Source organism: Alligator sinensis, unplaced genomic scaffold (assembly GCF_000455745.1).
Source record: "Alligator sinensis unplaced genomic scaffold, ASM45574v1 scaffold523_3, whole genome shotgun sequence".
Classification (NCBI taxonomy): domain Eukaryota; kingdom Metazoa; phylum Chordata; order Crocodylia; family Alligatoridae; genus Alligator; species Alligator sinensis.
Window position 1 is genome coordinate 1 of NW_005842658.1, and position 10,832 is coordinate 10,832.

General features: G+C 43.9%; 1 protein-coding gene across 2 annotated transcripts in view; it reads left to right on the top strand.

Annotated features, from left to right (window-relative positions):
• The first annotated feature begins 216 nt into the window (after positions 1-216).
• Positions 217-10,832, top strand: part of EED (embryonic ectoderm development) — a 29,046-nt gene continuing 18,430 nt past the window's right edge. For both annotated transcript variants that reach the window (XM_025215647.1, XM_025215648.1), the window contains exon 1: positions 217-4,947. In XM_025215647.1, the coding sequence (XP_025071432.1) occupies positions 4,711-4,947 (237 nt within the window). In that variant the 5' untranslated portion in view covers positions 217-4,710. The remainder of the gene's footprint in view (positions 4,948-10,832) is intronic.

Below are 10,832 nucleotides of genomic sequence, written 5' to 3' on the forward strand. Positions count from 1 at the left end.
GCGCAGTGCTGGGTGTGGCCTGCGCCCAGCCCTGTTCCCAAGCAGCAGTGGCAGCCTCTTGTCGTCCGACGCAGATATGGGGGCCCGCATCCCTGGGAGGAGTCTGGCACAGCCCTGCAGCCCTCCCAGGGGTGCGAGCCCCTGGATCTGTGCCCAGATGACAGGAGGCTGCCGCCGGTGGCTGGGGCCGAGCGGGCAACAATTAACAATGTTTTGGGCATCAATCCCCTTTATAGCCTATGGTTGAAACGAGTCAAAACAACACGATTTCGATGAAACAAAATGGGACAGTGCTTTGAAACGAAACAATGAAACGAAACACTGTCCCTTTGAAATGGCGAAAAGGACATCGAAACGAGATGATGGTGTTTCGCATGGCCCTATTAACTACTTCTAACAGTGTGATTTGCCTCATAGTGGCCAGGGACCTGGGATCAGCCAGCCGTGTTGGATAATCTTACCCACAAAGGCCCTAATAAGGGTGGCTTGTGAGATGTTCCTGTGTCAAACACAAAAAGAGGTGCCCTAGCATCCTGACTGGGCTAAGGAATTGCTTTCATTTGAGTTGATGCATCAAAGAGCCTGAAGAGGTGCTGGATTTTTTTCTGGGCTGCTTAAGGAGCCTCACAGCTCTCCCCCCGCTTCCCACCCGCTTTCTTTCTCTTTCCGACCTCTACTGAAAAACTGTTCTGTGATTTGGTTGTCAGTTGCCTTCGCTGTAGGATCCCCATCAGCTTCTCTTGCATTGTCAAAGTGTACTAAGTAGTTCCTTTCTTACTACTCCAATAATTGCAAGAATCCATTGTCCTCCACAAATCCTTTGCTAGCTTCCTTGCCTCTGTCCATTTTAGTTTCCATCTTCACCTTCAGGAATCTAAATAGCTCAATTCCTGTATTTGTTTCCATTCTTTTGGTCTCTGGCACTGTATTCAGTCCTCTCCAGATTGCCCCTCCGCCTGTCCCCTGATCCCACTCTTTCACCTTTCTTTAGTCTTCTCCCAACTCTTAAACTGCTTCTTTCTTTTCTCTCCCAAACTCACTCTTTTATAAAGCTTTTCAATGTTTCCTTTTCCAGATCTACCATTTTGTATTTTGACTCATTTGAAGTAAAATCTTGTAGTCCCTGTTCAGTTAGCTCAGACCATCAGGCAGTGGGTGGACAAAACTGCCCTGCGAAGGTCATTCAGAGTCAGCAAACTGCAACAAATAAAGACAGCGCTTGTATTTGACATGTGAATTTGAAGGGAGTTTTGCCAGAGTAAAAGCTAAAGGTTTTGTATTGTAAACTCAGTGAAGCAGAGACTGTCTTTGGTAGTTGTGAGACATGGTATACAGTAATGCCTGTATGACAAATTATAATGTAGTAAAACATTAGCCAGAGCCTGTTACATTTTCTTATATTTGATCTCTATCATCTTTGCTGAGTTCTGTACTTTGGCTCTCAGTTCCCCTTATATCTGATTTGCATGCTTGCTCTCTGTATAGCAGAGTACAGAAAACTTAATTTTGTAACTGTTAGATACACAGTGTTGAATCCAGGTTTTACATCTTTTACAGGTCTTATTGTTAGCTTTAATATTTGTCTTTGGCTTGTAAATGTGGGAGGGGAAGAGAGAGAACAGTTTGAATGTCTTTTATATGAGGGAGGGGGGAAAAGCATGTGTAAAGTTGTGTAGGAAGCTGTTTCTTGAAACTGTTATTGCATGCAGCTCAGGTGACTCTTGGCTTTACTTAAAAATCTTACATTGTAAGACCTTGCACATAGTGTCTGTGTCACATGAAGCTGTTCTCCAACTCTCAGCAAAGTCTAATGGATGCTAAATGTCAACAGCTTAATAGAGTAAGGTTTAGATTACAGAGTAGAGAATCAAGGCTTTTTTTGTGAAAACAAGGCTATTTTACAGAGCATTGTAATGCCTAGACCTTCTAAAGTACTTCATGAAGTATCATAAGTTAAACTAAATTACAGTTGTCAAAGTAACAGAACAATATACATTTCATGACACAGACACACTGTCTTTACTCTCCTTCATTTGTCTAACTCATGAAAGTCCATAGTTTTCAACAGTCTGTCTAATTAGTCTTGCTAATGAGTGAATGTCTACTATATCTCTTGTCACTCAAAAGCTTGGGCTTTACCCACAGAATAAGTTTCAGTGTATAATGTAGTGGTGCTCTTGTTGGGTGCAGGCTGCCTGCTGCAGGCTTGGGCTCTCCGCGCTGCTGCTTTCCACTGGGGCATCTGTGACCCAGCGGGTGGGACCTGGTGTGGCAGGGTAGAGTGGGGCTGGTTGGGAGAGCTCAGTGCCACTGCAAGCCCCGCACCACCATGGCAAGGTGCCTTCTTCCTGCCCTGCAACAGTGAGAGGCACAACTCTGCACCAGGTACCCCCTAGATGCTGTCAGACAGGCAGGGGGCACTTCACTAGGGTGACATGGGGCTCGCAGCAGCAAGGAGCTTCCCTGCCCAGCCCCTCTCTGCTCTGCCATGCTGGGTCCCACCCAGTGGGCTGCAGAGGCCCTGGAGAAAGGCAGCAGGGCAGGGAGCCCAAGCTTGCCTCAACCCCTCCAACGCACAGATCTTGTCTGGCGGGGGGAAGCACATGCCCCCCATGCCTTCCCCTGGGAGTGTATGTAGCAGTGGGGAGCCAGCCCCACCACCCATCCCCCAGACAAGATGCTCTTGTCTCTGTCCCGCTCCCCGCCGGGGCCCTGTGGCTGTGCATGGCCTCAAATAGCCCCAGCCGGGCAGCGGCAGCAGCCCCAGCCCTGCCCAGCTCCCTCCTTCCCTCCCTTCCTGTGGGGGCCTCCATCCCTGTTCCCCATGAGACTTACCTGCAGGGAGCTGCTCTCCAGGTTGCCTGGCAGCCATGTGCATGCCCACCTGTGCACATGGTGCCCTGTGCACATGGCTGCCCTCCTCCTGCTCCCATGAGCCCCTTGCAGGCTGGAACTCTGCCAGCCTGCAGAGAGCTCTTTGCAAAAATGGAAAATTTGTGTGATTCTCTGTTAAAATGCGAAATCCTGTGTTTTTCTCAAAAGGGAAAATCTGTGGATTTTTTTTCCATTTTCCTGTGGGAAATGGAAAACCCGGATCCCTGCTTAACACTAAATCTCACCTCGGCCTCCCTTTTCCAGTTTTTCCGTTGTTGCATTCTTCAGTCTGTTCTGTATGCATAGAGCATTCTCTCCGAAATAGTCCCAAGAGGTGTTGTTCAGTTCGTTTAGTCAGTCCTCAGGACTTCTGCAATGACATCTTTAGTGATTAGTGAACTAACAGTAGCTGTTGGAGAGGTGACTTTGCCAAAGTTTTTGTGGATGGTGGAATCATCGGATTGTGCACGTAGCCATAAATACTCCTAAATTTGGTACCATTGTTCTTGTCTTCCCCTTCCTATAGTTTGTCACACTTGTATGAGCTCAGACTTAGCTTTTTAGGGCATTGGGCCATGTCTTTGTATGTGGATAATGCCTAGTACTGTGGGCTCCACCTTAATAGTATTACTAATTGAACAGATGTAGCCATTACCTGGAGCTAGCAAGTGTGCTCTGTCTTGTGTTTGTGCCTTTCTGTTGCCCGTTCCACACACACATCCACTTCCATGGTTAGCTTATTATACAGCTTTAGAGACAGCTTCAGGTAAGGAATGACCCCAAGGGTTTTGTTTCTCTGACCAGAGCTGCAAAGGACTTGGCCCAGCAGAGAAAAAGGGTGACTCCCACTTCTAAGAATAACAGACAAAGCTTCTTGGGAGCTCACTGTCTCTTTAAGGCACAGTGTACACTTAAAACATTGTCTTGGCATATCTGAGCTGGTTGTTGTCACAAGGTGTCTTTACTGGAATAATTATGCTGCTGCTGGTGTGACTGTATGTGGTATTGCATATAGCTTATACCAGAATAAAGACCAGGCCATATAGCTTATACCAGAATAAAGATGTTGGTACTTGGTACCAACATCTATACCAGATGATGTTGCTGGTTAGCTTGTACCAGCAAAACGCCCCCGGTGCTGGCAAAGTAAGTTTCCTGAGAAACTTGTGAAGACTTGAGACATAGCCCTCCACCACAAATTCGTTAGAAGCTATCCCAGGTCAACCCAAGGAAGATAACTGATGGTTAAGTGGGGGTGGAATTGGGAAATGGGCAGAGATTTGCAAAGACTCAGAGTGAAGCCTACCTCAATGAAGCTGAGCTCCTGAGGACTTCTTTTGGTTTGCAGAGAGTTGATCAGAAAAGGGGTAAATCCCTCCATGGCTTGGCGAGTTCACTTATAGCCTTTCATTTTTCAGAGGTACTGGGCACGTCTACATATGCGATGGATTGCGCAGTTGTTACTGTGCCGTCATTTAGTATTTGCTTAAGCAAATACTAAATGACGGCACAGTAACCGCTGTTGTTGCACAGTCCTGGCACCGCACAGGTCATTTCTGGCACTACTGTGCAGTAGCTTGTTGCTACTGTGCAGTAGCGTCAGTGTCACGATTTGTGCCCACCTGCCAACGCTACACCACCGTAGCTCGTCACTACAGCGACATAGCATCTCACATAGATGTGCCCACTGAGACTTAAGTCCAGTGGGAGCTGTAGTTGCTCACTAGCTTTGAAATCAGACCACCAATCTCTCTGATTTAGTTACCCCCTTCTATAAAATGTGAAGAACGTGTGGCTACTTCATGGAAGAGTTGAGAATTGATCTTGTAGTATTGCATGCTGGAAAAGCTCAAGTACTGGAAAACTTGTCGCTTTTACAAGCTATGTCTAATAATGTCAATTCAATGTAATTATTTTCAGGATGATGCTGTTAGTATAGAAAGCGGTACTAACACTGAGCGCCCCGACACCCCTACAAACACCCCCAATGCACCAGGGAGGAAAAGCTGGGGAAAAGGCAAATGGAAATCGAAGAAGTGCAAATACTCCTTCAAATGTGTAAATAGTCTCAAGGTACGTACAAATAAGGCTTAAACTGATGATGTATGGTAGGTGATGGCATTGGTGCCCATTGTGTGTCAGATGCTGTGAATATAGAAATGGTGGTTTAAACAAATGTCTTGCTTGTTGTAAAACAGCCATAAAATCGTATTCATGTGCTCCCTGGGGATAAAGCTGATGGTCTTGGGACTGAGCAGTCTGTTCCCTTTGGTTCTCTCTTGTTTGTATGATGCTGCTCCGTGGTCTTACTCTTCCCGAGGGATGTTTTCATTTTAAAATCTGTAAGTGTTGAAGCTCATGCTGGGATTAATCAAAATGTTTAAAGGTTTTGGTTCTAAGCTACTGAACGGAGTTCTGTCATGTTTCAGTTATGTCTGTTTTCTAGTTTTTATCTATATTCTTCAGTTTCAGGCGTTTAAGTGCTCTTCTGAAAATATTTGGTATGGGAAAGGAAGGGAAATACGGAATGTTTTTTATCCATCAGGATCAACTGATGTTCTAACAATTCTTGTTAATTGCGTCCATAAATTGACTTTTGTGGTTTGAAGTCATGCTCCAAAATTGCCGTTAGCACCCCCATTCATTTAATAGCTTCTGAATTTGAATGTTGGTAAATATACTTCTGAAAGCAGGGTTTTTTTTCTGTCTGCGAGGTGGTTATTCTAGATTTTAAAAAAAAAAATTAGTAGAGGGCTAACCAAAAGCTAATTGAACTCAGTTTGAAGGTTCTCAGTGACTTAGAGTTGGCTCTAAGGAACGATCCTGTGTAAGGAGAGCCCAAATGTAAGAAAGTCTCAAGGTAGAATTTGAATGGTGTTGAGCAGGATAATTTTTAATAGACTTCTCTAAATTCTCATTGGACTGCACAACAGAAACTTGTATATTGACAAAGCTAAAGAGCCCTTGAGGTTGGGAATCTCTTGCTCCAAATTAATCCTGCAATTTTGAGCAGTATTATGGTAATGAGTACAGTCAAAATGATCATAATTAAACGTTCTATATGATCTGGAAACTTAATTCATGCCCCTTTGGGAAGCAGTTTGTACCACATGGTATGAAATTTACTAACCTTTGGGAGTACATCTCTTATACTCTAATGAAAAAGCAATGCAACAAGTTAAAGAAACTGAATTTCATGTTATTATCTGGTAGGGATATGTGGAATAAAATGTTCCTGTTCTCCTTCCCTATCATCTTTACTGTTTTTGTCCTAGTTTGTCCTTAAGGAAAACTTCAGTTGTGTTCATTCCTCACTGCTTTGGATGTAAAATCATTATGATTAATTCTGAAAAAAAACAGTACTCTAAAAATGTTTTTCCAACTTTGGTGTATGGGCAACTTTAGGCATAGCTTAAGTGCCAGGAAAACAAGTGTAACTTTCCAAATAAAGCAGCCTTAATTTCCTGTTAGTCTTATGCTACTTTTTGCAAACTAGTTATTTACATTCTATAAAGGTAACCAGAATCTTTTTCATTTTCTGGTTAGGATGTGGTGGGAAGTGAGAACTGGTATGTGTATAGACCCAAAGTTTAAGAAATAAATAATCCCAGTACACATGCATATGCACAGTAGAGTTTTTTTTTCTTTTTAAAGTGAATGTGTTTGTCTAAGAAAACAGCAGTTTATTGAGTTAATGTCAGTACCAAGGGTATATAACATATTTGTCCTTTGAAGTCAACCTCAGATTCTTGACATGATTATAGAGCTAGCTATCCATCTGCCCCCTCTTGGTATCTGGGTAATGTTAATAGTTTTGGTCTTGGTACCTGCATCAGGATGTCATTTCTGCAATTTTCCCCATTCTAACCAGGAGCAAGGTCAAACTACCTTATGTTTACAAACTGATTATCACCATTGAAACTCTCTTGACTAATTTAACCCCTTTCTGGTTGTATTTGTGTATATAGGTCTGACTGAAGTGTGATCATTTGGGTCACCTTCGTGACTTGTGATATGGATACACAGATTTTTAAAAATGTGTTGTTTTGTGTTTGGTTTTTTTTTAGCAATCAGAACAAATACCAGAATGGGGAACAATTGATCTATATCACTTGCCTTTAAGTAGTGGTGACCTAGGCAAGCTTAATTTTCTGCAGCACCTTGGTGGCTTGTCTGTGCTGGGGAGATGCTGGCACTTCCTGTTTAAGGGCACCCATTTGTAGGCTGTCTGGCCATCTTTTTAAATTTAAAAATATCTATCGATTGATCTATTGATCGATCAATATGTGTGTGTGCGCACGTAACGTATATAAACAGACAGGAATTGGTTGAGAATGTGAAGGTGGAAGATAATTTGGGTGACAGCAACCACAAAATGATAAGAGTTAAAAATCCTATGGGGCGGAAGGAAGGAGAGCAGCTGAATAAGGACACTGGACTTTGGAAAAGCAGCCTTTAATAAACTTGGGGACTTAGTGTGTAGGATCCTACGAGAGGCAAGCCTGAAGGGAAAAGTCATCCAAGAGAGTTGGCTGTACTGTAAGGGGAAGCTCTTTTAAGGGTGCAGGAGCAAGCTATCCCGAATGGTGAAAGAATGGAAAGTGCAACAGAAGACCAGCCTTGACTAGACAGCAGTGTCTTCAAGGAGTTGAAACTCAAAATGAATTCTATAAAAAGTGGAAATTTGGTTGCATTACTAGAGGAGAGTGTAAGAGTTTCATGTGGGCATGCAGGAAGAAAATTAGGAAGACCAGGGCACAGTCTGAGATGCAGCTGTCAAGGGATGTGAAAGGCAATAAAGAGGGATTCTACTGGTATGTCAAAAGTAAGAGGAAGACCAGAGAAACCATAGGTCCCTTATGGGATGCAGGAGGCAGCCTAGTTAGAGATGATGCAGACAAGGCTGAAGTATTTAATTCCTTTTTTTTTTTTTTACTTGAGCTTTCACAAATAATGGCAGCTCCTAGGTGGCAGTGCAATTGGCCTTAGAGGGAAGGAGACAAATAGCTTATAGTAATGGCAGAACATGTTGGGGAAGCTAGATGCTTTCAAGTTGGCAGAGCCAGATAGGGTGTACCAAAGGGTACCAAAGGAGTTGGCTAAGGTAATTTCAGAGCCATTGGCTATCCTCTTTGAGAACTCATGGTGGTAGCATGAGGTCTGGATGACTGAAAATGGGCAAATATAGTGCCCATCTTTTAAGAAGAGGAAGAAGGAGGATTCAGGGAACTACAGACCAGGTAGCCTCACCTCAATACCTTGAAAGGTCTTGGAGCATGTCCTCAAGGAATCCATTGTGAAGCACCTAAAGCAGAGCTTTCCAAACTGTGTGCCGCGACACATTAGTGTGTCGGGGGCAGTGTGTAGGTATGTCACGCGAAATGCAGAAAATTTTGCGGAAGGGCACCGCGGAGCTCCCTTACTCGCATCTGCTTCCCTTGGCCCCTCCCCTGGAACTTCCTAAAGCAGCTAACTGAATTACTGTGTCGCGAAATGATGCATGTCTAAAAAGTGTGTCACCAACATGAAAAGTTTGGAAAGCTCTGACCTAAAGAATAGGGTTATCAGGGAAAGCCAGCATGGATTCACGCAGAGCAAGTCATGCCTGACCAAGGTGAATTCTTTCTATGATAAGGTGATAGGCTCTGTGTATGAGGGGAGACCAGTGGATATGAAAGAGCTTGATTTTTAGCAAGGCTTTTGGTAGTCTCCTGACTGTTTCATTAACAAGCTAAGGAAATACAGACTAGATAGTTTCATAGTTTCTAGGGTTGGAAGGGACCTGAACAGATCATCAAGTCCAACCCCTGTCCTGGGCAGGAACGAGTGTTGGGATCATAACACCCCAGCTAGGTATCTATCCAACAAAATATCATTGTTAGTTAATAAAGGACATCCATTTTGGTCACCGCTTATATTGTTTTTTAGATTTATATTTGCCCTGTTCAGGAAGCCTCAAGGCCACTTAAAATAAATGACAAATACCGCACAGCTAAGGAACAATAGTAGACTCTGCAAAGTACACCACAAAATGTGAAAATTTGAGTCCTCGTCTTTCTTTCCCACTACTGCTTCCCTGCCTCGTACAAGCAAACGCTCCAGCCAATTCTAACTGTACTTCCCAACCCACATTTACATCTAGGCATAGGAAACCTTCCCATTCTCCTGCCTCAGGCCCATGGGAGTTCCTTCCCTCAATGTTACTCCCAGGTCATCTTCCCTGGGAGTAACAGAGGGTCTGTGGCTGTCCCAAAACAACTCTTAACTTCTCCCCCCAACAAACACAACATGAAATTCAAAAGAACCATAGCGGAAAGGTCATCTGAAAAATGTAAGGTTCTCCACCTTGGGAGGAAAAACCTGCAGCATCCTTATAGGCTTGGCAGTGCTACACTGGCTAGCACTATGGAAGAAAGAGACTTGGGGGTCATCATTGACCACAAGATGAACATGAGCCTGCAATGCGATGCTGTGGCTAGTAAAGCGACCAAAACGCTGGCTTGCATCCATAGATGCTTCTCAAGGAAATCCCGAGACGTCATTCTCCCCTTGTACTCGGCCTTGGTGAGGCCGCAGCTGGAGTACTGCGTCCAGTTTTGGGCTCCACAGTTCAAAAAGGATGTGGAGAAGCTCGAGAGAGTCCAGAGAAGAGCCATGTGCATGATCAGAGGTCAGGAAAACAGACCTTGCGATAACAGGCTGAGAGCTATGGGGCTCTTTAGCCTGGAAAAGCACAGGCTCAGGGATGATCTGATGGCCACCTATAAGTTTATCAGGGGTGACCACCAGTATCTGGGGGAACGTTTGTTAACCAGGGCACACCAAGGGATGACGAGGTCAAAGGGTTATAAACTATGGCAAGACCGTTTCAGTTTGGACATAAGGAAGAATTTCTCTACTGTCCGAGCCCCCAAGGTCTGGAACAGCCTGCCATTGAAGGTGGTTCAAGCACCTACATTGAACACCTTCAAGAGTAAATTGGATGCTTATCTTGCTGGGATCCTATGACCCCCGCTGACTTCCTGCTCTTCGGGCGGTGGGCTGGACTCGGTGATCTTCCGAGGTCCCTTCCAGCCCTAATGTCTATGAAATCTGAAGGGCACCCTGAAGCATCACCCTTTGGTGGCATCCCAAGGCAGGCCTCGCCTAGGGAGTTCTGTAGGACCTGCATGCTGTCTGGGTCCTTTTCCCTCAGTTGGGTTGGCCAAGATGGTTATAAGAGTCAATTGTCTTATTAGCTTTTAAGATTTATTATAATTGTATCTGTATCTTTTACAGATTTAGATTGTGCATAGTTATTTTAACATTTGGCAGTTCTGTCCTAATTCAACCAAATGCTTGGAAATCTGTTTTAATTGTTAACTTCACAGAGGTGTTGTAGCTAGGAAAATAATCACCATGTTTATACTGGGAACCTCTACTATTTCATTATAACCTTGTTAAAAAGTAGGACATACAACCTGCTACTGTCTGCTTGTGCCTGTTATGGACAGTTATAACCCATATAGTTTTTACCTGTACTTTTGATACACTTTATACTGTATACCTTATACTACGATTTGACTAATAGTCTGGATGTGTGTTGTATTAGTATAAAGAAATATTGATGTAGATGTAATCTGGCCTACACTACAAAGTGTTGCTGGCACGGCTACGTTGGTTGGGGGTGTCAGAAGACTGTTCTCTATTCAGAATAGCTATGATGGAAGAGGACCTGTCATTCAGAGGTGGGCGCTGTAGCTAAAGAGTCAGAAAAAATGCTTCTGCAGGTATATGTTGTGTCTTCCCTATGGAATTCTGCCATCATAGCTATGCTGGCACAGCTAGAGACCGTAGGCCCCTGGTCTCAGACACAAGTTGCCTCTTCTAAGGTCACATGACAAAAGCAGATACCAAAAACTACAAATAGAACCTGAGAGTGCTAACAATCAATCTCAGTCTTAAATCATTAGACAAAA